Below are 25486 nucleotides of genomic sequence, written 5' to 3'. Positions count from 1 at the left end.
AATATATTTAAGGTCTGAATGGAGGCTGAGAGAAGTATGATAGTGAGATATCGGGAGGAAATGATTATCGACTACAATGCCCTTATCGGGTTTAGGAAGGTTATAGAGTGGTTGGGGGTTGCCTCTTGTCAGTATTGGTACTATATCACCTTAGCTTGTTTCAAGGTGAGGTACCTCGAGATGGAGATTGAGAATGATCAATTCATCGAGTGTTCCGATGATCAAAATATTTCGATGGCTACTGAAATATCTTTTAATGATGATCTTTACTCACAATCTTGCCCAGATGCTTAGTCAGTTATCTTATGATGTATTGGTCTTTATTGAGTTATTAGGTTTATCTACCTAACTCAGTTCTTATGTCCTTTCCTTGTTGCATCGTTGGGCTTGTTTGCCTAGCTAGTCTCAATCCCGATAGATCGATGTCTCATTTTAGATGTAGAGGTCAAATTGAGTTGATATTGTCTTTTTAAGCAATGAAACTTTATTTCTTCAACTTGTAACGCATACACCTTAAAAATACTCTTTTTTATTTTTCTAATTAAAGCTAAAAACATGAAAGATCGACACTCAGAGTATAGTCACCTTGACCTGACTTAGGGGTAGAATTTCTTTAAATTTATAATATGTCGTGTCTTTGATAACACCATCAATGTATCGTCCTAAGGTGATAGGTTTCATCTTGGATGACTCTGATGATTCGATATGGCTCTTCCTAGTTTGTCACTAGCTTATTTTGGGATTTAGTTGGATTGTTGACTTCAACTTTCCAAAGCACCAAGTCTCATAGTTCAACACCTTGTGGGTGAATACCTTGGTTGTAAAATTTGACTGTCGCTTTTGTATATCTTAGTGCCCTTAGGTGTGCTTTTGCTCTGGCCTCACTAATTAAGTTAAGTCCGTCCTGAAGTCATTCAAAGATTTTCTTATTAAAATTCTTAGCTCGAAGTGTTAGAAAGACTATCTCAGGTGGCAAGATAATCTCAGGGCTGAATGCTAAATTGAATAACGATTCTCTCGACCATGTCTTAGGTATTATTCGGAAGGCCTACAAGATATTTGATAGCTCATCTACTTAAGTATCTTTTACTCTAATGACCCGCTTCTTAAACCATTTGAGAATGACTCAGTTGGTAACCTCGAAGAGACTATTGGTCTAGCCTCCGTCCTCACCCTCCTTCTAGCACCAAACGTGGTCCAAATTTATATACGCAAGATTGTCCAAGGCAAGGTTCGCAATACCGTATCGTACCGGTATTTCGACCTAGGCTCGGTACCGGTACGATACGGTGTACCGAGCGGTACACCCAGGTGTACCGAGCACTGTAGCACTGCTACAGTATAGTGCTACAGTGTACTTGTGCACTGTAGCACTGTTACAGTGCACTGCAACAGTGCACTGTACTACTATAGTGCGGATCGGTACCGGGTGATCCGCGTACCGCTGGCCTGTCGGACCGGTACGTACCGCCCGTACCGGGCGATACGATTCGGTACGACAAACACTGGTCCAAGGTACCTCCAAGGTAAAAATTTAACTCCTAAGAGGACACATGTATAAAGATCAAGGTCGAGAGAGATTTCTTAACTCGATCTATTTGACATCTAAGTTAGTAACCCACGATAAACGAGTGTTATCAAAAGGTAATTCTCCTTTTTTTTTATTATATTAAAGATAAATTTTTATACTTTATCGTAAAGAAATAAAATATTTCATGAAATATTATATAAGGAAGTAACCTCTAACTACCTCTGACAATCTCCCTTTGATCTTTTGTCCATGTGAGTGATAAGGGAGGTAACTTACTTTTGCATGTCTTGAACCCTTGTCCACGTAGACAGATAAGTGTACGGTCTTCTCTTTCGAATCTGAACACCACATGTAATGTAATATATATATATATATATATATTAGCTTACACGGCCTCAATAATGCCGGATCAAATAATTACACGAAAATTTTAGTGGCAGATTGCACGCATTTGTACTTGGCGGATACATACTGCGTTCATGCTACACACCGGTGTTCTTTGAGGCACAAAAGAAACGTGTTGCCGCCAAGCGGAGGACAACTTCATTGAACTGATGTGCATCTCAGTCAACGTGATTGAGCATGTACAACCTGTTTGACCTCCTCGAGCTTCCTTGATCTAAAGCATGGTGGAATATAAGCCTCGTATATGGACACCATGTCTGGGGTTTCGCCTCCATTCCTGCACGCTGCTTCAAGAGAAGTGCAGTGGAAGGAGACGCAGAAACGCTTCTCGAATAAATAACCATATGTCAAGGAGATTAAGATCAAGGGAGTAAGAAGAGGACCGAAATAGAACTTCTTCCATGCCACAATGTATCCTATCATGATAGATGATGAGTGTGGCGACCACAGACTCCCTTTGCTCTCGTACTTGGGGATCTAAACCCTCAGCACCTGCAAATCTTCCATGATGTTATATCCTTCTTGCTCTATCAGAGATCATGGCACAAGCAAGAAGAGCAAGGTTCACTCACCTGATTCCTTGTGATGAGCCATCCGAGGCCAAAGTATACAGCACCAAATGGAATGATCATGGGAGCTGCCACTGAGTAGCAGAGGACGAGTGTGATGACAAGCATGTCACTGGGAAGTCTAGAAGCATAGCCGAGGTCACCTGGTGGCACTTCAGCTTTGGTCTTGCAGAGGAACTTCTTCTTGAAGTGGAAGATGATCAAGGGGAACAAGCGTGAGATTTCGAGCCCATTGCAAATGAAGAATCTGGGAAAACCAATCAGATGGATGCATCAGAATTTTTGCAGAACGTATCATTGATCAAGTAAAAAAAAGTTAAGTGCATCATACTTCAGAGAAATAAATGTGATGAAGAAGTTGGAATTTCTGGGCACGGTCAACCCGAGCAATGGCATAAACTGGTCAGAAGGTTGATCGATGAAGCCCTGCAGAGCATCTAAAAACGTCCCCCATACTCTAAATCCAAGGAAGACATCGAACACAACGAAGTATAAATACTTCTTGATGCCAGCTCTTACTGCTTGGCTTTCAGAAGGGAGCCCCTCTTTCTTGGATAGGAAAGCCCCCAGACCTGCCCATACCGCTGCTGGACAATTGTAGTTAAACAAGCCGACGATTGCAACTGGAATCATGAAGAAGCGTACTGTGAGGAAGACAATCCCATGTATAACAGATTATCTTGTCTGTATCTGGCTGCAGTTCTTCGGCAGATTTGCCCGGAGCAACTGGCGTGGCTCAGCAGCTTCAGTCACAGTCCATGTACCGGTCTTCTGCGCATGAATGGTTTGGGAGGCAAAAACTGCAGCAACCCTGCTGTTGAAGAAGACCAGGGCTGCAGCTTCTTGTTTCTCTCTGAGAGTGATCTGTTGTTCAGCTTCGAACTTGGGAAGCAGTTCCTTTATCTTCTTGTTACAGTGATCGATGGGATCCAATTTTGCGCTCACAACACCCAGGAAGCCAGTTCTGTAGGTGTTCCCCCTGCCGGACTCTGCAAGCACTCCTTCAGCACGAGCAAGCTTCTTCCTGCATTCTTCTTTCACCTTCCAGATTTTGTTAACCTAAAAGGGCAGAAAGCAAGAGCTGATCATTGTGTGCAGGTTGAAGTCTGGGCGTGCAAGAAGCAGGAAAAGAGATTGGCTACCTGTTGCATGGTTTCGTCTGTAACCAAGAGAACACAAGCATCAACTCGGCGAAGACGAGGAAGTACACCCCCAGCGACGCCAAGAAGGAGACGAATTCCATGGCTGCCCGCTTTCCTTATTGCTGCAAACTCCCGTCATCCCTCGCCTCTCTTTCTCTGTTTATATGTCCAAGCCGTAGGTTGACTTCCTTGCTCCACGATGCCCGCGCGACGAAGGACGATGAACTCCACACGTCAGGAAAACTATCCTCTTGCGGGCCTACGAGCAGAGTGGTTTTACGTTGACTGTGACCTGTTACGTCCATGCTTTCAGTTCTTACCGCACATCGTTTTCTCTGCAAATGGGGTTGGGAGAGAATTCTTGAGATATCCAATAAATGCAAAAGTTTAATCCACCCGTTGAAGGTCAAAACATTTCCAGCTCAACATGCATTACTTAAGGCACCAGTCATAGAACTGCTCCTCCCTTCTTTCGGTGCCTTGCCGCAGTCGTCGCCGCCACCGAGGTCTGCCTGCGAACGCTGCCGCAGCAAGCCGACGTCGGCCTCGGCTGACTCCCGCTCACCGTTGGTCGAGATCACGTCACCGCAGGCGATGCCCCTGGCGGGCTCCACCGTCGATCATCAGGTGGTCGCCGTCTTCATCTCTCGCATCTTTGGTTTTCAAAGGGAGGTCCTAAAGGTCAAGCTAGAGCGTGATGTGCTAGTCTATGCTACTGCATATAGGTCGACCTTTGCAAGCTTAGAACCCTACAAATGGCTGCTTGCTCGAATCCGTCAACTGCTGACGAGAGGATCACACGGCAGTCTTCTTGTTTGTACTCGAAGGATCTGCTGGAGACGACGAAAGGTGGTGGCAACACGCAAATGAGGTATCTTGGAACTCGAACAGGATTTTGGTGGATAAACTGGCACAATAATTTGACCATCAATTAAGATTTACGATTCGCCTACCAATTATCAGACTTTCACAGAGTACAATTGGCAGCTTTGCAATTATTATCCTTGCATAAAGAGCCCTGCCGCAGCAGAACCTACTGCTGCACCCTCATCACGCTTTTGCTTTACGTCGTCCATAATTGCGTACATTTACTTCCCTTTGTTCCGCACCCCATGCAAAAAGGACTCCGACCAACACACAATAAGAAATCCTGATCTAATGCGACACCCTTTTCGAACTTAAAAGAGACACCGGCACGTGAGCCATCAGTCACAGGCAGCGGGACCCATTGCATGCAATGCCACGCCACCAAACGTTCACCCCAGAGGTAAACTTTCCGGCGTCATCGGACCACCACCTTTTCTGTTCCCAGGCCATCGCTTCACATCAAAGGTGGCAGTACTCTCTCTCTCTAGGTGCTTCGGCCTATTTAATATTTATTTACGTAGCCGTCACGTACCTACGAACGTAAGGACTCCTCATCCAGGTATTTATGACGAGAGAGAGAGAGGGACCTGAAGGCCTTTGTGATGTGAGAGGCCTGTGACTTATCACTGGTGCATGCACCCATCAGAGGACTGCTTCGTGTCTGCCCTTCTCCACGTCCAATCTTTGTCTCACGTAAAAACGATGAGATTAGTATCTTAATTAGCAACTGTTGTGTTATCGATATATAATAGTAGAGGGAGAAAGAAAGATGGGATGGCACGTCCCACCCAGGTCGCGGTCGGGGTCCGGCAGGCGGCACGTGTGGGGCCTCACCCTCACATGCACGAGACGTGGCCGACCCACGTGTCAGGTCGGCCGAAATACGACGCACGTGACGCCGACATGCGTCCGGTCCGACTCAGGCGTCTCGATCGGGCCACCGATGATTCACGTAGTCGGCAACCATTGATAGGTTCGGCTCGAGCAAAAGCCATTTAAACAGGTACTAAATTTGGTATTTCCTCCGTGTTAAGCCACGTGGTCAGACTCCTCAACATGGCTCGGATCCCAAAGCACCACTGGCTTGGCAGATTAGGCACGTATGGCCCCACGTACTGATCAAGCCACCATCGCATGATGTGATGGGAAATTGCGATGTCACAAGTAATGCATATTACAACAAAATAATTGTATCCAACAGCATCGAATATATATATATGTATAAATATATATATAAGCAGAGATATGTGATATTGCAAGACGCATATTGCACAACTGTATACACCTATAACACATCCTAGGCCTACACGAGTTAATCCATAATTCCCCTTCTTCCCTTCAAAAAACTTGTGCGACAACGGAAGGGGGAGGAGGGTGCAATCTGTGCTTGAACAAAACCACGCGTGTCAGCTCTGCCCTGGTGGTCTTTCGAAGGGACCCACAAAAAAGGACAGTGGTCCAATTAGAAGTAGTCGAACCGGTCCGGTTTGCGACGCTCCTTGGCCGAGGCGGACCGGACTAGGCCGGGGATGACCGGGGGGCGGTGGGAGCGCATGAGGGCGAAGTTGAGGCCTTTGAAGAAGGGGTGTGCTTTGACCTCGGCGGAGCCGCCGCGCGAGCCAAGGCGGGCGGCTGGGTCTTTCAGGAGCAGACAGGTGATCAGGTCCCTCGCCGCTGAAGAGGAGCACGAGGAGGAGGAAGGGGGGAAGGTCAGCGGCTGCTTCACGATGTTCCGGAGCGTTGACTCATTGTTTGACCCCGCAAAGGGTGTTCGGCTGTAGAGCAGCTCGTAGAGGAGGACGCCGAAGGCCCACCAGTCGACGGCGCTGCCGTGGTGCCGGCCGGAGGCCACCTCCGGAGCGACGTACTCATGGGTCCCCACGAAGGAGCCCGACCGGGCGCTGATCGGCTCCGCTACGAACCGCCGGCACGCCCCGCTAGTGCGGGCAGGCCTCCGTGCCAGGAAGGGGATGCAGGAGAAGTCGTCACCGAAGGCTGCCTCGTCAGCGGCGTCGAATTGTTCGAGGGTGGGGGAGGCGGTGGACTCGAGGGAGAGGTCGAAGTCGGAAAGCATGATGTGGCCGTCGGAGCGGATGAGTATGTTCTCGGGCTTGAGGTCGCGGTAGACGATGCCAAGCATGTGGAGGTACTCCAGCGCAAGCAGCACCTCCGCCGCGTAGAACCTGCAGACGAATCGAAATCAGCGCCAAAACAATGCAAACATATGGTGGCGGCGACCGTGCAAGGGGTGCAGACCTGGTGGCCGCAACGGAGAAGCGGAGGCGGGGCTGGCGGTGGCGGAGCGTGTGGAGGTCGCCGCCACTGCAGTACTCCATCACCACGCAAGAGTAATGCGGGGACGCGTCGAAGTCGGCGTAGAGCGTGGGAAGAAAGGGGTGGTCGAGGACCCGCAGGATCCTCTTCTCGGTCGCCGCTCTCTCGAGCTTGTTCTTTTTCGCCAGCGCCAGCTTGTCCACCACCTTCATCGCGTAAACGCACGCCGAGGCTTCCTCGCGGAGGCGACAGAGGTAGACGGTGCCGATGTCGCCGCTCCCAATGCGGCGGACGATCTTGAAGTCCCGGGGGCCAAGATTGGCGTGTAGGCCGGCGGAGTTCCGCGACCGAATGGCCGCCCAAGAGGGATCCGACCAGCGGTGGGGCTTGGCGGGCAGCCGCCAGGCGGCGAGGGGGCGGTCGCCAGACGGGAGCTCGAGAGCCGCCGCTGCCGCCACGCCGTCGAAGGAGAGGCGGGAGAAGCTACTGTGGCGGTCATCGCAGCTGCCGCCGCTGCTGCTCATTGAGCTCTGGCTGGAATTCAGCGCTTCCGAGCCGATCTCGCCGTCGGAGTACATCGGCAAATCCATCCTAAGCTCCGCCACTTCCGATTCGCAGATCCTTATATGGCGAGCAAACGCAAAGGAGGAGGAAAAATCCAATCTTTTTCAACACCGGAACAGGGGAACACAAGAAAAACCCGGTAAAAGAGAACCCTTCTCTGGATCTTTCTCTGGACAACCCAAACGATTCTCGTCAACAGATGAGCAGCGATTCGCCGAATCCCAAAAGCAGTGAAGAAAAGCCGCAATTCTAGTCTACGCCGCTCCAGTGGCTCTCTAGAACAAGAAAGAAACAAGGGAGTCAAAAGAGCTCCGAATCGTTCGGTCTTCCTTCGCCGACCTTCTTTCTCGCCCACATACTTCGAATCCGACACAGGGACGCAGAGCAGGCAACGCACCAAAACTCCGTTTCCCTTCAACCTCCCAACCAAAAGTGGAAAACAGCAGCGACTCTTAGTCAACAAAAGAACACCAACGAAGCTAAGAATCACGAATCCGCCATCGGAGAACCTCCGATGCCGTCACTCACCCCACTCTCCTCCTCCTCCTCCGGTTGCTTGGAGAAGTGACGGCCGAGCTATTTATGCCAGCGGCCAGCACGCGACATTTCCCGTTTCAAAAAGCATCTGTTACGCGACGCTTTCCGTAACAGCAGTGAGGGAGTGGCAACATGGAGAATACCACCGAGCGTAGGGTTAACGAGAGTAGAAGAACGTCGCAGGTGACGCGGACGTATGCATGCAAAAGATGCGTACGATAGCATCGGCAGGCGTAGGGGCAAAACCGTGATTTGGAGGAGCTAGAGAGAGAGAGAGAGAGAGAGAGAGAGAGCGAGAGAGGTGCAGTACAATAAATATCGGAGGGTAGCAATAAAAGAGGGGGAGGAACACATTCTTAATCCATGACAATGTTGGCATCACTTTTGTAGATGCAGCAGCCAGTCAAAGAGAGTGCATTATAGTAAGAGGAGAGTGGAGTTGGAAATCTAACTCATGTTCAAATTAATCCAAAGTTGTTCTTGGGAACAAATGATGATTACTAATGTGTTTATTTACATTGACATAATATTTGGACTAGAAAAGGTAACAGTGAGCTCTCTATGAGTAGCATTTATAATAGTCACCATAACTTGAGTTGCATGTATTAACTTTTGCAAACTTTTTCCTGTTTTATTGGACAACATCTTAAGTTTGGGTGACATTAGGATTCTTGATGATTTGCCCCATTAATAGCATGGTTTACTTTGAGAGACAAGGTGGTTTCCCATCAATGATAGGCTACTCTTTTTGGTAACATAGGGGACCTTATAATCACAAGCCTTTTGACACCAAGAACACTGTGTTAGACTTGGATACATGGGAAAAAAAAATTGCTTTTCAAAAAATTCATATATCCAAAGTTAGTGATTTCACATTTCTCTCTAAAATTATGTTTAGGATATTAATTCATGTAATTTTAATGAGCCAAATTATCAATCATCTCATCACATCTAATTATGATAATTTAAATAATAAAAAATATAATTGTATTTAGTAATGTCATTATGTCATCATCTCTATTACTATTATGTTACCACTATTGATATTAGTATTTTAATTTTAATTTTTTTTTTATCTTTTGTGTTCTAATATGGAAAAATGAATTGGAGAAGAAGCAATATATATATATATATATATAATTATAATTTGAAGGCCTCTCAAAATGCCACTCGAAGTAATGCTTAGCGCCAAACAGTGGGAAACACAGGGACAAGCGTCACATGTCCTCTTCATCCTGGCTTGGATTGGCGGACAGCATCCCACGTTGTGGCTGTGCCACCGACCGCCTGTGACCCACGGCCATGTGCGGCGGCAGCAAGCGGCACGGCGTATGCATTAAGCTGCTGGCCCCTCCTCCACTGACCGCCGCAGGAGCCCATATGGGGGATCGATGTCTTGATGACTGAGATATGCTCCTCCTTTTTGTGCTGTCATGGGATGATGCTATAAGATGTGTCAGGGCAGCCAAGTATGTGAAGGCCGAGCTGTTCGCGCAAATGCCAGGCAAAAGTACACCATGTGGGGATCCACGCCGCTGCCCCCCTCATCGCCAAAGGGGATGGCAACAACTCATCCGAAAGGTGCTTGTTGGTTTGCCCAAACACGGGGTTGCAGCTCCCATAATACCTGTTACCAGCTGAGATGCTGAAACGACGCTGAACATAATGGTTGCTTTTATCATTCCAAGCAATCCCTTCCGGAGTTGAAACTGTGGGTAAGATTTGGAGAACCTACTATTGCTATTATATGTTGAATCTTGTCAACTGGCTTAATGGTGTTGAATCATGGCCTCCATATGCTGTTTCTTATGGGCCAACTAAGAGTCTTTCACTGCCACTCCTGATGATGACATGCGGTGAGAATTAGTACAATGTAGTTCGTAGAAGATTGACTTTGTTCTGTCATGATTAGCATCTAAAAGGAAGAGGATTTAGATCAGAAATTTCTCTTCAACAGGAATGGCCTTCAACATCAACCACTAAACCTTCATACTGAAATGTTAGTAATTTTCAAAGATGCTCCATATATTTGTTAGGAAATGTCCACCTGTTATTGCAAAAGAGGAATAACTACATAACCTGTAATAGTAACATTATGCATTTATGCCAAAGTTAAATGCAGGAAATATTTGATTGGAATGTTAAGTCTTTGCTTAGGAAGCTATTATTTCTTGTCCATGTAGTTCAAGTGCTGAAAGCCTCTCTAATCATGCTTTACAGACAGATTCAGTATAATGAACTCCTCAAGGAGGTCACTTACAAATCTTTCAGAAGGAGATATCAGTAAAATTGAAAAGTAGCTGATGAAAGTTTGATGGTTGTGCTTCTCATAAGAATCTAACTTCATTGTTTGATACTCTGTGAAAACCTAATTTAGATCAATCTTAATTGTAAGTTCTGACTAGAAATTGAACTTGTCTTTGACTCAGTTGATCGGAAGTTGCTGGAGACAATGATTAGGTGAGGCTATTTTGGAAGCCATGTACCATGTATATCACTTTCAGTCTCAAAAAATCTTCCTCCAATTGGTTTCAAAACTAGATGACATGCTGTGGAATAATGTTGCCAGCCATGTTCATCTCAAGCACTTGGTGCCACTAAGCTTCTCCAGTAATTAGTTTGCACAGCTAGAGCCTATTCAGAAGCTTTTTGATGAGCCACAGGGTTTGCTCATTTGATGGTCTCATACAGCTGAGCAGTAAAGCTCAGAAGTGGCTCTGGACCGAACCTTTGCATTTGCAACACTGTGATCCATGTGCAGAAGGCTTTGAGGTTCTTGGACCAAATGCAGCAGCTGGGGCTGCTTCTAGGTGCTCGCCTATAATTGCTTGATAAAGGGGCTTTCTGATGCCAACAGGACTTTGAAAATTATCAGGAAGATGTCTTTTAAGGGTTGCCCACCATGCAGGATCAGCTATTGCATATCAAGAAAAGAGTGGGAAGGTCAGAGAGTTGCTAGAGAAGAAAAAGTGAGGCTAATCCATTTCCTGACCAGATCAGTACTTTGATTCATGTTCTGCAGAGGAAAAAGGTTTCATTTGATAAAGTTAGTCATAATGCAAATTGTCTGGCTGCGAAGATGGAGGAGGCTATAAAAGTTGTGCATAAGATATTAGCAAGGGTCTGTCTTCCAGATTCTGTGACATTTAGTGCGGTGGTCAATGGATTTTGCCACACAGGGAAGATAGATTACTCAAGAAAAATGCAGAGGCACATGCAAAAGAATGGCTGCAAGCCCATTACTGTCACATACAACTTCCTTGCTAAATGGACTCTGCAGAATTGGATCCTCATCAGAGGCACTGGAAATGTTGAACAGGAGTGAAGAAGAGTGGTGGACTCCCAGTGTTGTGGCAGACAGTCTTGTTATGCATGGAAGCAGGCACGGGGAAAACTTGAAGGTGGCTTGTGATTTGGTCATCTAGATACCAGGGTATAATTTCTTCTTTTCCACTATGGTTGAGATGACTTAGCTATTCATGCATTCTGCAGGTAGCTTAGTGAGTTTGTAACTCACACAATTATTGTTGATGCAGCATTGGGAAAGAAAGTCTAACTTGAAAAAGCAACTGAACTTGCCAAGAAAAGGCTCTGCAGGGGTTTAACTCCTATGCCTGTTACTTGCAGGATGGTTATTCACAGATACTATGAGAAAGGTAGATGGAAGGAAGAAGTTCAGATCTGCATTCAAGCAAGTAATTGGGAAGCTTTGCATGTTTGGTAAACTCAAAATTGCTTGTAAGGTCTTTGACAAGGTTTTGAGGGTAGCTTCAATGTTAGACACCTATACATGCCAAATTTTGATGGAAAGCAATATGAAGAAAGGCATTTCATCAGTCATATAATCTGGCCTGCAGAATGTTCCACAGGAACTCGTTACCTGATGTGAAGCTGCGTCAAAAAGTTAGCAACTAGCTAATTGCAGGACATTTGGATGAGGGAGCAAGGCTTCTGATTAAGTCTGTCGAGAGAGGTTAAGCATACCTCATCATCAGGAATATTTCTCTGCCATCTTTGATTCAAGAGGTTCTCACTGGTGTCATGCTTAAAGAATCAGCAGCCTCAAAATGAAGAATTCGGTTTCTGGAGGTCAGGGGATGGATACAGATTTTGCACAATATAAAAATCCAGAGTTCATAATTCATCATCGTGTGTTTGATACATATCATTCATCATGGGTCAAACAAGAACTTGGTTGAGCTCCCATATCCTATTTTACACAGTGCTTGCGTAGACCATCCTAAGGATGCCAGATTTTACTCTTGATTATACCTGTCCAAGGAGCATTGCAGCATGTTACTCATGAACACACCAAGAACTAGTATCTGAATAGTCTTGCATCCATGCATACTCCAGTGATGAGGCAAGTGTAGTTCATTGGAGTTTGTCAATCAACAAAGGCCAAGCCCACATGCCAAAGGTTTTTTATCTCCATGAAATAGCTCTAACAGAAACATGAAGCTCATAAGCCATCACAAATTGCACCTCATGGGAGATTCTTTCTTGTTGCAGCACAACAGCTGTTGTTGAACTGTTCTCACAAAGTATGTGACTGACATTGTGATATAGATTCATGCCAATCACAGCATTCTCTTTCAGCAAAAAGGTTAGTATATAGTGCAAGAGACTTTTGCTCACTGTGGGGTTTGAGGACGATCAGCAAGTGTTCAGATGTTATTTTCGTGATCCGAACTATGGTCATCCACACTAAGCACACAATACTAGAACAAGAACAGAAACAGACGAATCCACATATCAGATCTTATGATTTATATCCACATCAAGAGCATGCTTAGTGGAAGCAAGGAACATGGCAGACCGGCTCGGAGGTTCGAGGGATTGCATATCTACCACACTGCAGGCTGTCTGGTATCTCATACAAGTGCATCTCCACCTTTCCAAAACCCTTAATGGCTACTTTTGACTTGGCATGCATGTAATCAAGTGAATTCAAACCGAATTCAACTCTTTCCAAGATTGATCTAAACTTACTCCTAACTTGTCGTCGATGGTCATCTTAACTTGAGCCTAATTTGTGTATCGGTGCATCAAAGAATGCGATTCTGTCGAGACAAAACTCGACGAAATCCGCCTTCGATGCTCAAGTTGAGAACTCGATGTATGATCAATATTTATTCAAGTTGAGGTTCTATTTTAATATCATAATTGCACAACAGTCGGATCAGATTTGAGTATTTCCACAAATTAGTATCATTAGAAAAGGAAAAGGAAGTTACGATCAAACATTCCTCAAGATTCATTAGCATCCATCATTGAAGTACATGGATTACTTGAATAAACGAGTGTGATTCATGCGACAGGGTATCTAATGTTTGTCGATAGAAGGAACAGAATGGTGATGTTAGATCTTTTCGTACAGGTGTCGTCCATCCAAATTACGAAACGTGTCCGAATGCCATCCAACCAAATCCAGACAAGTATCCTTCGTTGAATCTAGCAATTGCCGATTCACCAATCGAAAGCCTTCTAAATTTATGAATCCATGTGCTTCTTCATCTCCATGATCTAATCACTCCTCCCCACCCTAGATTTCATGACCATTAATCTTTTTGGTGTCTCGCTTTGCGTAGGTGCTGCACTATGCCATGCTCTCCTCCGGCAACCACCGGGCTTCCGGCAATGCAATCGTACCTCGTTTCCTTCTCGTCTTGGGCACAGACATCAAGAACACAAAACGAAAAAGAATAACTTTGATCCAACCATCTGTCGGTTTGATTCATAAAAATACATCATCTGAACTTTGAAAAGATTGGGAAACTCTCAATTTTGTTTATTCTTTTATGTGTTATTAAAAAAAACATTTTGGTTTTTCTTAAAGAATGTAAATGACGAATAATGATGATTGCTGGCTGTCAACAATCCCTGGAAGCTAAAATGCTCTTCGCATGTCCCTCATATTCTCATGAACCGCAGTTACATGCGGTGAATGCCGCCGCATTCCTCTGGAGAGAGTTAGAACTGCAATTCTTGTAATATGGAAACAGAGTTTGCGAAGAACATAGAAAGAAACACCAGCGTGCGTCCTTGTGTGTTAGCTTCAAGTTTGGCATTCATCAGGACCATGAAAGAAGCGACTCCATGGATGACAAACAAAGCATCAAGATCATGGAACCTGAGCCATCCATGTGAGAACATGAAGCACTGACCCAGGCCATTTGCTTTTCCTGCAACAAATAGCAACCAGCAGTGCCACCTTGTGCAGTGAAATATTGGTAGCCGCTGTTGCAAGGCCATCACCACCAACTTGAGATCTCCAGTTCCTTATATTGCTGCCCTTCCATGTACATTCCACTAGTGATGTTGCAGAAAGGCTCAAAATTATGGAGTGGGAGCCCCCAGAGTTGGCAGCAAGAGTCCAAGAAGTCACAGATTGCTGTTGCTACAGGTTGATGATTAAAGATGGGAGACAGAGAGACACGTATACATTGTCTCTTCTCAGATCTCTATCACTTTACAGCAGTAATCCTGTTGCCTCACAGCATCACTCGGTGCATGCATGCTCAAGTACGACCAAAAGCCTTCTTCTTCTTCTTCTTCTGCTTCTTCTTCTTTTTCTTCTTCTTCTTCTTCACACACACAAACCTTGTTCTTGAGGATGCGTGAGACTCACCACAAAAAAACTGAGTGGCAATCACTGCTTATGTTTCTTCTTTTGACTGCAGCTAGAAAAGAAGCAAGGAGGTAATATGCTGTCTACAGTCTTTGTTTCTTAGATAAAGAATGGAAGGACAGGTACTCTGTCCATCTCACTTGTTTCTCTCCCTTACTCTTTTCTGACACTCTATGATCATATACTGACCCTACAACCATTTGCTTCTTTGTTAAGAACGAAACTAAAAGATGTGGGTTTGTTTTCCAAGTTGGGATTGATCTGCTCCAAGAAAAGCCTTTGCATGCATGATAACAAGGTAGGTGGAGGGTGAAGCTGATATGATGAGGTCCAGATGAACTTGATCATTTAGATGGATGGAGTTGTTAGAGAATATTGCTGTATATAAAGATACCAAATTACCAAGATTTAGCTGGGCTTATATGAGAAAAAGCTATGTTTAAGGACTTCCTTATGTTCCCATAAAATACTTGTTGTTTTTTAAAACTAAAAAATGATGAAAATCAAAAAGTGGAGAACAGCATAAGGGTGCTTTCATTTTCAGAAGTAACAATTCCCACTTTTAATGTATGAATAATTATGAAATCATAAGAGTTTGTTTTAATATGTTGAAACACAAATGTATTTCAAAATGACACAGCTTGTAATTACTCTGAACATTTCATATTCCCCTTTAACTGTGTAGTTGTCCACATCAGAGAGAAGCCAAACAGTAATCACTAGGAGGATATGTTGCCAGGTCACTGATGACATGTTTGCTGGAGGCTGCAATTTGCTTGTAGGTTGTCTTCTTTGAACACAAGGCAAGCAAAAGTCCCCATCTGATTCACTTGGACAACAAGAAATGCTTAGAAGCTCCCACATTAAAAGAGAAGGAAAAAAGAAACACAATTTCATTAGTAGAAGCAGCACTGATATGTTACTTGTCTTCTTCTTTGATTTCTCAATCATCTACATTACCATTAGATGGATTTACACAGGACAAGGTGAAGCAATACCTGCAGTAAATCTCTCCAAGTGAAACCATAGGAACAGGGATGGTGAGAATGTAAGAGTTCTGAAAGAAGCTTCAAGCTCAATCAATGAGCTGCCAGGAATAGTTCAGCACCTCCAGTGTCTGATACAAATATCCAAGCGGAATGACATCATTGGGCAAGCACCATAATTTTGACCTCCAGGGAGCCTGCACATCACACAAATCTTTCTTACACAGTCCTCTCAACTCATTTCTGAACAGGTAACAAACAGTATCTGATATAATCAATGTCATTCATATGCAGTGTACAGGATCTGATCTCCCCACCTGTTCTATTGTTAGCCAATTATTCCCTCCTATCAGCTTAACCAGAAAAAGACTTCATTGAATAAGCCTCCCTCTCTTTAATTTATTAGAATAAGCCACCATTTTTCCTCTATGGCATTTATTATGCTGAAAACATTGTGAAAAGGAATTCAGAAAAAACTTTTTCTACCAGTTGTGCGATACCCGTCCTCCTACCTTCCTTGTTATTGGATGTGGGCCCATCTTGGTGTTGAATCTCAGGTCACAGGTGGCCGATCGAGTGGCGTACTGCGGAATGTTTTGGTGGAAAGAAATCGAAACAGTGGAAGAGAAGAAGAGAAGGGTAATATCGTTAATAAGTGAAACTTGCCTGCGATTCTTATTGTACGGAGCTAACGCGCCGTGAGGAAGCGGTAACGCTTTCCGTTAATGGGAGGCTTACCTTTGCTTATCGGGTGACGCGTCGCAGCGTGATTCGCAAGGATGGTATCGGGTGTCCGAATAGCACATGCAGAGGAGAGACGGTCGAGGGCAGAACGGTAAATAAATTTAAGTGCAGGGCGTAAATGGGAGGGGGTGTCCTCAGTATAAGAGGTGGGTGGGAGGAGGTGAAAGGGGGCGGCGGTGTGTCCGAGCTTTCCCGATAAGCTCGGTGATTGCTCGAAGGGCAACGCCTAGGGTTTCGATCCACGAGCTCTCTCTATCTCTGCAACCTTTTTTTTCCTCGGATGGATTAATTATTCTATGATTTCTCAGCAAGAGAACTATTTTTTTATCCCCCAATCCGATCCTTGCTTCCCTTGCTCTCCGCCCCACCAACTCGTGCTCACACCTACCTAAGCCCTCGAGCCATCCATTAGATCATACTCTTACTACGGCTGCTGGTACTTTTACCTCGCCGAGAAGATTGCGGGAGGAGAGGACGAGATCGAGGTCCGGTAATGGCGGATTCTTGTCCGACGCGGGTGTAGCATTGCACCGGTCTCATTTGGAAGATAATTACAGGCTGGAGGGCGGCATTTGCTGCGGGAGCTGTTTGTCGTTTCGATCTTGATGGGAGTTGGAGGAATGCAGGTCGATCGGGGTTGGCATGATTTGAATCTGGAGAAAAGGAGCGATTTTGAGCGTGGGAATTCGTGGTTCTCGGAGTTCGAGTGGGTGATATGAGAGGTCTGGGAAGCCGAAGCATTAGATCGAAGCAAGGCGAGTTTAGTTGACAAAGACAAAATTTTTGTGCGTAACATTGGTGTTTGATCGCTGAGATTTCCAGGCAGGTTCGTTCTCGAAGCGAGCATTTGCTTTTCTTCGCTTCGCTTCGTTGCTCATTTTACTGTCGTGTCTCGTATGGTTTCGTCTTTAAAGCTGCTACTTTGATTAAATTGGCTGCTGCTTGTGATTCGTGTTTTCATGGTTACGTTCTCAAAAACTCGCCAGAGTTCGGCGTCTCATACTGCCCTAAGTGGTTGCAGTCATTGCGGGAGCTGCCACTGCACTGCAGACTTCCTGCAGCCTGGTGAGCAGCGGGAGGGAGGGTCGGGGGGGGAGAGAGAGAGAGAGAGGCGGGAAGGAGGCAACCACAGGTCATAGCTGACACCTCCGACCACGATGGCGATCCGGAGCGTTTAAAGGTCTCGCCTTTCCTCTCCGTTTCTCCTTCTCTCTTCTCTTAACCTCTCGGAGTACTACAATTGTGAAATCATCATTAATGCTAAAGGACAGCCTTCCGCTGATTCTCAGAAACCCGACGCCCCAGAGCTGACATAACTCCTCTCAGACACCCCTATACAAAAAGGAGATCGAGAGGGGGTGATAAGAAAGGAGTGGTCGAGAAGGCCATAAAGATCCGTTATTGCGCCCAGGTGAGGCATGAGAGCTACATGGAATTGGAGGAGAACAACCACGCTTGCAAGCGTTCTTGGGCGGCGGGCAATGGCGGTCAGGCGGCCAAGATAGGGCGCACGGAGCACCAGGACGAGGACGAGGAGGACGGCGAGAGGAAAGGTGGAGGAGGAGCTGATACTAGCCGCTGGGGCCCCTGGCAGCATCACCCGTCGTCCAGGATCTTCCGGGTTTCGCGTGCTTCCGGCGGAAAGGACCGGCACAGCAAGGTCTACACGGCGAAGGGCCTCCGCGACCGGAGGATCCGCCTTTCCGTCTCCACCGCCATCCAGTTCTACGACCTTCAAGACCGCCTCGGCTATGACCAGCCTAGCAAGGCCATCGAGTGGCTAATCAAAGCTGCCGCGGCTGCCATCAATGAGCTCCCTCCCCTCGATTGCTTCCCCAAGCCTCCTGATCCTTGTGGGGACGAGACGATGAATGCCGATCGAGATGTCGAGCCGAGCTACGACCAGCAGCAGCAACAGCAACACCCGTCGAACAAATCCGGCTGCAGTAGCTCCTCGGATACCAGCAAAGGCTCCTCCGTCTTGTCGCTCTCACGACCGGAGAGCAGCATCAAGGCCAGGGAGCGAGCACGAGGACGAGAAGCAAAGAATAAAGAGGATAGAGACGATAGCGGCTACATTGTCGCCTCTCATCATCGGAACCTGAACCCTCAGACCTCCTCTTTCACGGAGCTTCTCACCGGCGGCAGTAACAGAGCCATCCCTGTTGCCGCAGGCGACGGGAACTCCAGCCACAATTGCATTCAGAAGCAAGTCTCTAACGCGGACTACTTCGGCCAAGATTGTCTCTTTGCCCAGTCCCAAAGGAGTCACCCGCTGCCGTCAGGGTTTTCCTCCCAATCTCACTTCGGAAACAGCTCTCCGACGGGAATGCTGTCGTTCAACATTGCTGCCGCCGGCGACCATCCAGAGATGCAGCAGTTCTCTTCCCTGCAGGACCATCTCTTCCCCTTCGCGGCGACCGGCAACTACAACCACAACTTCTCCATTTCGTCGGGTCTTGCAGGTTTCAACAGGGGGACCCTTCAGTCCAATTCACCAGCTCATTTGCCTCAGCTGCACCACGACAGTCACAACCACCTACAGAGGCTCTCTTCTACCGTCGACGGATCAAACCTGCAATTCTTCTTCGGTTCGGCTGCAGCCGCCGCCAACGCAGAGAACCAACTTCCGGCAGCGTTCGACGGCCGCCTGCAGCTCTACTACGGGGATGGCTATCGGCATTCAGACCTGAAGGGCAAGGGGAAGAGCTGAAACAATCAGCAAGATGGTGGCTTTTTGTCCGTACTCCATTACTGGTAAGAAGTCATTTCCACCACTCTCCTGGCTATCTAGAAGATCATTTCATTGGTCTATTACTTTAATCAAATCAAATTTGTCCGCATTCTCTTTTTTGCATAGCTTTTTGGGTTGTTGTGTTTTGTTGTCATACGTTCCTTTATCGAGGTGTTAAATTGAGACGAACTTTTCTCGATGTTGCATGTCTCAGTTAGATTCCCTTAGCTTTTATGACCTTACAATGCCCGCCATGGAAGAGAGCTTTAATGGTGGATCGACGGGTGGCAATGCTGGAATCCTGTGTTCCCTCATTTTGTTGTTTATGATTGACCAGCTGTCGAGATGTTAGGACCTATAAAGTCTGAATCCGATTGAAGGGGTAAAACTTGTTGCTGCCATCCATCTATACAACGTCAACAGTAGCCTGGCATTCTTTTGTATCCCAAGTTTGCACTGCATCCGGACCTGCTGTTCTTTTGTCCCATGGGGCCATAATCCAGAATCAAAGTTTAATATAAGTAAAGAAGCATTGTTAGAAGGATAAAGGCATAGGCATACTATTTGAATGGGTTTATCTAGTAGACATCCTCAATTGCCACGAGAATGATGAGGAATCTCATGCTTTGACATGGCTGGTCAAAGGCAGTGTAAGATTAAGGAAGTCAAATGTACATCTTGCGATAGTCAACTATAGAAAATAACAGCTGTAGATTGCCAAAATACCTCGTCTGGTACTTGGAAAAAACATGTAGCAGAGATTAATATTGCCAGAATAAGGGCTTTATGGGTTTCATATAGGCATCTTTAAATAAAGCAATCGTCTCTTGATACTAAAAAGAAAATACTAGAATTGAGAACAACTCTAACAAGGACGTAGTAATGCGTCACTGATTTTTGTCCAAGTGACCCAAGATTAGCAGCATACAATTCTTCATTAGAAGTCTAATTAAAATAATTAGCTGAGTTCATGGTTCATTGCTTTTATGCTGGTAATAATCCCTTGTCATTGATGCTTTGTCTAATATATATTCTGGCATTTCAGGCTTTGCACTTGTAGCACACCATCTATGAAATTTTCATATTCTTCAAAAATTTCACTGATAGTTCATATCTTTTCTATGCTACTTTACTCCATTCTCTTTCATCTATTCCCATCACATCCAGAGAAAGATTCATGAACGATGACTGTGTTTGCATGCCAATTATTTTCAGCATTATCAAATCACCTTCCTTTGGGATATTAGAGAGAATAACTATTGACCATACAAGTCTTTCTTTTGGTTGAGATTTATATTTCATGATTACAGATGGCAACTAGTGAGAAATGAACAATCATCAACCAACTTTATCCCTCTTCATCCCTATGCATTAGTGCTCAAGCTGTCTTTCAGGGTTTAAATGAAGATTGGATTTTAGTCAGTGACAGGGAGAAAGAAATATAGAGAGCAATTGACTTTGTAGTGCCGACAGCAGTTCTAAACAATGATATCATCATCTGTGTTGTAATCAAAGAGCCTTGTACTAGAAGCGATGAAGTTATATTCAGTCTGTCAAGTCTTAAATTGGAGAGTCCTACATCGCGAGGAAGAGTATCCTGAGATGAGAGAGCAGTGAGAAGAAAGGAAAGAGACCATAAACTGAGTCCCAGGGAACTGTCTTCATATCCACACTAGTTGGAAAGTCTTTGAGTTGAGTTTATCTTCACTTGATACTTTTTTCTTCCTCACAGTATCATTTGGGTGCCAAATCCTTACTATATTTGTGCATTTCTATTTTCAACAAGTCGTATTATAGCTACTACAGCGTTGGCTCTGAATATCTAGAAAGCTAGCTCATGGGGTGCAACAAAATTGAGAGAAAAAAGGGTAAGTGACATAACAAGTGGGAGGTTAACATTCTAAAATTTTTCTAATAGTGATTGTGATTAGGTTGAGCGCACCGATGCCCTGTCAAAATCGACAATGTATTATTGAATGGTCAAGCTAATGGTTCAATTTCTAGATTTCTGAAAACATGTGTGTTCGTCAAAAGTAGGCAAGTCTCTAAATTTTCTACAAGTCTGTTAAAGAATAGAAATCCAGACTTTAAAATTGGCATGATTAGGAGATCAATATGTTTTGTAAAATGACTTCTAGCAATCTATGTTGAGGTATGTGCAGATATTTTCAGAAACTAAAGATGAAAGTCAACTATTTTTGAAAAGGAGAACCAAGCACTGCTCCAAGGGTCTATCCGTATTTTTCTTACTTCGTACACTTTTCCTTGCTTGTACTTCTCTCTGGTTTTCACTTATTTAGGTTGAGGTGAATGCAAATCAATCTTTCTACTCTAGCCATTGTATGTTTACAAGATTTGAATTATACTGACGATCCATTATGCACTCCTTTTTTCAATTTGTTCTCTGAGTTTAAACTTTGAACCTTTTCTTTTCTTGATGTAAATGTGGATCATGCCAACCATTTTCATAGAAAAGCTGAAAAGAGCAATTCCAGATACTCATGATTCTCCTTTCTAAAATCTACTTGAACTCGAAGAACGTGAAGATGTATGGATTAGTATCATCATCTTTGAGCAATCTGCTGATATCACAGAACTCTTTTCAATTATGAATGTCATTTTTTTAAATATCTTTTTATACGTTCATAGGTAAGTAGATAAATGTTATTTTATTTATTATTTATAAATATTTATTATAATTTATTTATTCATCAAATCACAAGTAGAAAAATAAAAATAATTATATTAACTTCAAGAATCATTCAAATGGTTCTACCTAGCGATAGAGGAATGTTCACTCTTCGCTGGAATCTGATTTAGTACTAGAGGGAGGCTGCTTTGAAAATCAAAAACAAAAAAAATTCAGCAACGCTGAATAAGAACCCCAAAAGTCAACTCAAAATGAATATATGATTAAAATTCAATTATCCCATTGACGTATATCAAAAACCCGAAGAAGCACTCCCCCAACAGTGGATGAAGAGGCTTTATCCTAAGGATGAGTTTGTGTTCTCCCAACAGTGAATGAAGGAAAACTCATATCGTACTCCCAACAGCGGATGGAGTGGTATCTCTCACCCACTAAAGTGGGGACACGTTCCTCCCAACAGCGGATGGAGGAATCGTTCAACCGTCACGTCTAACGGCTTGCTAATCCCCGAAAGGAATCGCCCTACCTGCTCTCGGTAGGGAAATAACATAATCTCACACTGATCATATCCATATCGAGATGAAATAACATATTTAAAATATCTCTTTCAAATATCATCAATATCAAATAATACAAATTAACCATAGTTCAATCAATCTAATTGAACTCAATTTACTAGAACCTAACTGAACCGATCTCTAATCCTCATTTAAGTGGTCTGGAACCATCCTAGACTAGTATAATTTAGACTAGATTAAGTTCAATTTAGGTTAAATTGACTTGAATAAGTCAATCAATTCGGAATCACCCTGAATCCAATAACAATATTAGACTAGATTGGGTCATCCCATCTACTCGTCATGTGCATTACACATGATTGGATATGCATCACACAAAGCTGACCGAGCTCTGGCCCATGGACTGATCATGTTCGTCACATGTGATCGCCCATGATGGTTGGACTTGGTTAGCTTACGGGCCAAAGCTTGACCCGTGGGTTGGGCTTAGCTTATGGGTTGGGTCTGGTCTACTAACTAGGCCTGACCAGTGGGCTGTGGCATGACTTATGGGTTGGGCCACGCTTGTGAGCAATTTCAATCCAATTTATATCCAATTTCGTACTACAACATATATTCACTAATAATTATATAAACAAAAATATAATAATACATTAAAATATAGATTATGATATAAGCTTTAATACAAAGAAATAACCTTTTAAATTTAAATAGACATCATATTTTTAATGGACGTATAATTTCAACATATTCTAGTCAAATAAATTTTAAATTATTCAGAATAACATATTTTAAATTTCAGATAAAAAATCAAAAATTTTAGATAATATATTTTAATCTAACAAAAATTTTAATCCAGATAAGATTAAAGATAAATTTTAATGCTAAGAAATATTAAATATTTAATACATAAAACATGTCAATTTTTAACATGTTTAAATTTAAAAATAAAAATCTTAAGCAGGAATCAAAGAATGTTATAAAAACTTCAACATATTTTAATGCAACAATAAAATTTTGATATTTAAAGAATTGATAAATATTTTCAAACTAGCTTTCAACATTTAAAGAATCAAACTAAAAATTAAAACTTTTATTTTCAAGTAAGGTAGGGAAACCTACATCTTGTCAACATGGTGTAACTTCTCATTCCTCCTACTGGGCTCAACTAAGTGAGAAACGAAGGAGAGAAATTCTTCTCCTTTAATAGGAGATGATGAGCCTCCATTAAAGGAAATTTATTTTTTATTTTTATATTTATTTAATATAAATTATTTCTATTTAATGTACTAACAAATATGATATCGAATGCTTAATAGTTATTTCCTAATTTGTATTAACAAACAAAGAAATAAATTAAGATTTCCTAAATTATAATGGTAAGTAACAAAAAAATTAATTTCTAACTTAATTATTTGATTTGATTATATTAAAAAAATTAATAAAACCCGTAGGTTGAGGACTCAGTTTATGGTTTGTGAGATGAGATGAGCTAGAGTTAGAAAATATAGTATCTCTGTATGTTTTAATAAGGAAAAAGAGATAGTAACATCCTAATTAATTTTATATCAAAATAACTTATAAAAATTTGATAGATATATTATTATTAATTTTAACCTAAATATTTTGACTAGTGATTTGAATTTAATAAAATTGACAAGTCGATTAGCTCATCAAATTCAAGACAAATAATATTAGAGCTAACTTAGTATCCTCATGGATATAGTCAAAATACTAGAAGTGGTGTGAAGTTATCATTAGACTATGACTCACATGATCTATAACATATTAGGTCAGAATGTGAAATCGTCTAAGTATTTCTAGTTAATAATTTAGATTAAACAAAATTGACAAACTCATCTAGTTGAGAAAGAGATAGTACATATAATTCTTTTACAACCAAATACAAAATTAAAAGTTTTTCTATCCTATATCTAAAGCTAACTTGTGATCCTAATAAGAATGGAGATAAACAATATGAGTAATAAAGAGTAATAAAAAAACACAAAACTAAAAGAGAGCAAGGGTAGATTAAACCGTGCAGAATTATGCACATGGTTGGGCTATTTGTTTTGTTTTTTTTTTATTTTTCATTCTTCTTCTCTTTCATCAAAGATATCAAATGAAGCTTGGTCTTGTGTGAAGGTGGAATAGTCAGAGATCATGGGGTTAACATAAACCTGCAATGACCAGATGTTTGACTGAGTCTAAGCTCTATATTATTGCTGGTAAGTTTTATCCTATGGAAATGGACAGGTTTAGCTTCACTGATGAAATCTATGATTTGATCTAAGCTTAATCCATATTGCTACAGCATTAAACTTGCCTCACTGTGACACAACATGTAGATATCATAAACTGTCTTGAATGACAAATTTATTTTTGGTCAAGTAAACCCAAAATGGGCAGCCCAAGATCTTTGCTTCATGTGCACTACCTTGTTTAGGTGGTTCCTATAAGACAATTTAATCCAAACTAATAAGTTTATATGATCAAGACTGGGTAATAATATAAACTATTTTTATGACTTGATGCTGATTGATGGTAATATGGCTACCATAATAATGAGTACAGTCCCAGAATCAATCTTGTGGTTCTTTAGACTATGTTCCTGTTTGAGTTACTTAATGAGCAATATTATCCAGTGTACTTAATATAAGCTTCACATGGATGGATGATGCAGGGAGGAGCATGGAAACCTTCTCTAATTACCACCTGCAACATATTATTGGTCTCATTGATGACTCCAGTAGCAACCATTCACTTCTATAGTTATCTTCTTCTGGGTGGAGGGATAAACCTTGTGGTGAAGTGTCATCTTTCTTATGCTCTCCTAGTGGATATGGAGATCATCCAAAGCTGTCACAGTGTGAAATTTGTTCACTTGTAGGGAAGGTGGCTCTATCAATACACTCTGTTTTAAGTTGGAGCATGTGTATCACAATTATTACCAATCTAGTGCTAAGTCTGTCTGTAAACTATTTCTTGGTGCTTGTACTGATGGTATTTGTTGAATGCATCCTGTGGCACAGCAAGAGATGTAAATGAGCTAAAATTCTCATGATGATCCTTCATTTTTATTAGGAGCAGTATTATAGCTATAAGAACCAGCATCTGCAGACATGGTCTTTGGAGTGTGAGATGCCTATTAACTCTGCCAAGCTAACATCTCCTACATGAGCCTCCACAGAAGAGATGCAAACTATCAATCTTCTCCTTTGAGCTCATGGACATGAATCTTGTCTTGTGATTTGGTGCAAGTTTATTCTCAACCTTCATATATGAATCTGAACTGTGACATTTTCTCTTCAACAGCAAGCATTTATCAATGATC

At 43.1% G+C, this 25486-nt stretch overlaps 3 protein-coding genes and 1 pseudogene across 6 annotated transcripts; 2 read left to right on the top strand and 2 right to left on the bottom strand.

The window, feature by feature from the left end:
- Positions 1 to 2842: 2842 nt before the first annotated feature.
- Positions 2843 to 3766, bottom strand: LOC135612975 (CSC1-like protein ERD4). Its single transcript, XM_065109834.1, has 2 exons — positions 3648 to 3766; positions 2843 to 3564 (listed from the first exon to the last, which is right to left on the bottom strand). Exons 1-2 carry the CDS (start codon positions 3654 to 3656, stop codon positions 3181 to 3183), a joined length of 393 nt encoding a protein of 130 aa, XP_064965906.1. The 5' UTR covers positions 3657 to 3766; the 3' UTR covers positions 2843 to 3180.
- Positions 3767 to 5672: 1906 nt separating this feature from the next.
- Positions 5673 to 8208, bottom strand: LOC135605907 (protein kinase PINOID-like). The gene is made up of 2 exons (XM_065096513.1): positions 6771 to 8208; positions 5673 to 6697 (listed from the first exon to the last, which is right to left on the bottom strand). Exons 1-2 carry the CDS (start codon positions 7376 to 7378, stop codon positions 5977 to 5979), a joined length of 1329 nt encoding a protein of 442 aa, XP_064952585.1. The 5' UTR covers positions 7379 to 8208; the 3' UTR covers positions 5673 to 5976.
- Positions 8209 to 9068: 860 nt separating this feature from the next.
- Positions 9069 to 13007, top strand: LOC135612970 (pentatricopeptide repeat-containing protein At5g64320, mitochondrial-like; annotated as a pseudogene).
- Positions 13008 to 16411: 3404 nt separating this feature from the next.
- LOC135605890 (transcription factor PCF6-like) lies at positions 16412 to 25235 on the top strand. 4 transcript variants are annotated; one of them, XM_065096490.1, is made up of 4 exons: positions 16412 to 17076; positions 17272 to 17430; positions 17540 to 19007; positions 24836 to 25235. In XM_065096490.1, the coding sequence occupies exon 3, from the start codon at positions 17680 to 17682 to the stop codon at positions 18961 to 18963; it is 1284 nt and encodes a 427-aa protein (XP_064952562.1). In that variant the 5' UTR covers positions 16412 to 17076; positions 17272 to 17430; positions 17540 to 17679; the 3' UTR covers positions 18964 to 19007; positions 24836 to 25235. The 4 variants fall into 4 exon arrangements, with proteins under 4 accessions (XP_064952562.1, XP_064952556.1, XP_064952553.1 ...); XM_065096484.1 differs by having other exon boundaries at positions 17237 to 17430; XM_065096481.1 differs by having other exon boundaries at positions 16412 to 17430.
- The last annotated feature ends 251 nt before the right edge of the window (positions 25236 to 25486 follow it).

Source organism: Musa acuminata, chromosome BXJ1-2 (genome assembly GCF_036884655.1).
Source record: "Musa acuminata AAA Group cultivar baxijiao chromosome BXJ1-2, Cavendish_Baxijiao_AAA, whole genome shotgun sequence".
NCBI classification, from domain to species: Eukaryota; Viridiplantae; Streptophyta; class Magnoliopsida; order Zingiberales; family Musaceae; genus Musa; species Musa acuminata.
Note: the sequence above shows the minus strand (reverse complement) of the source record. Positions and strands in the feature narration are given on the sequence as shown.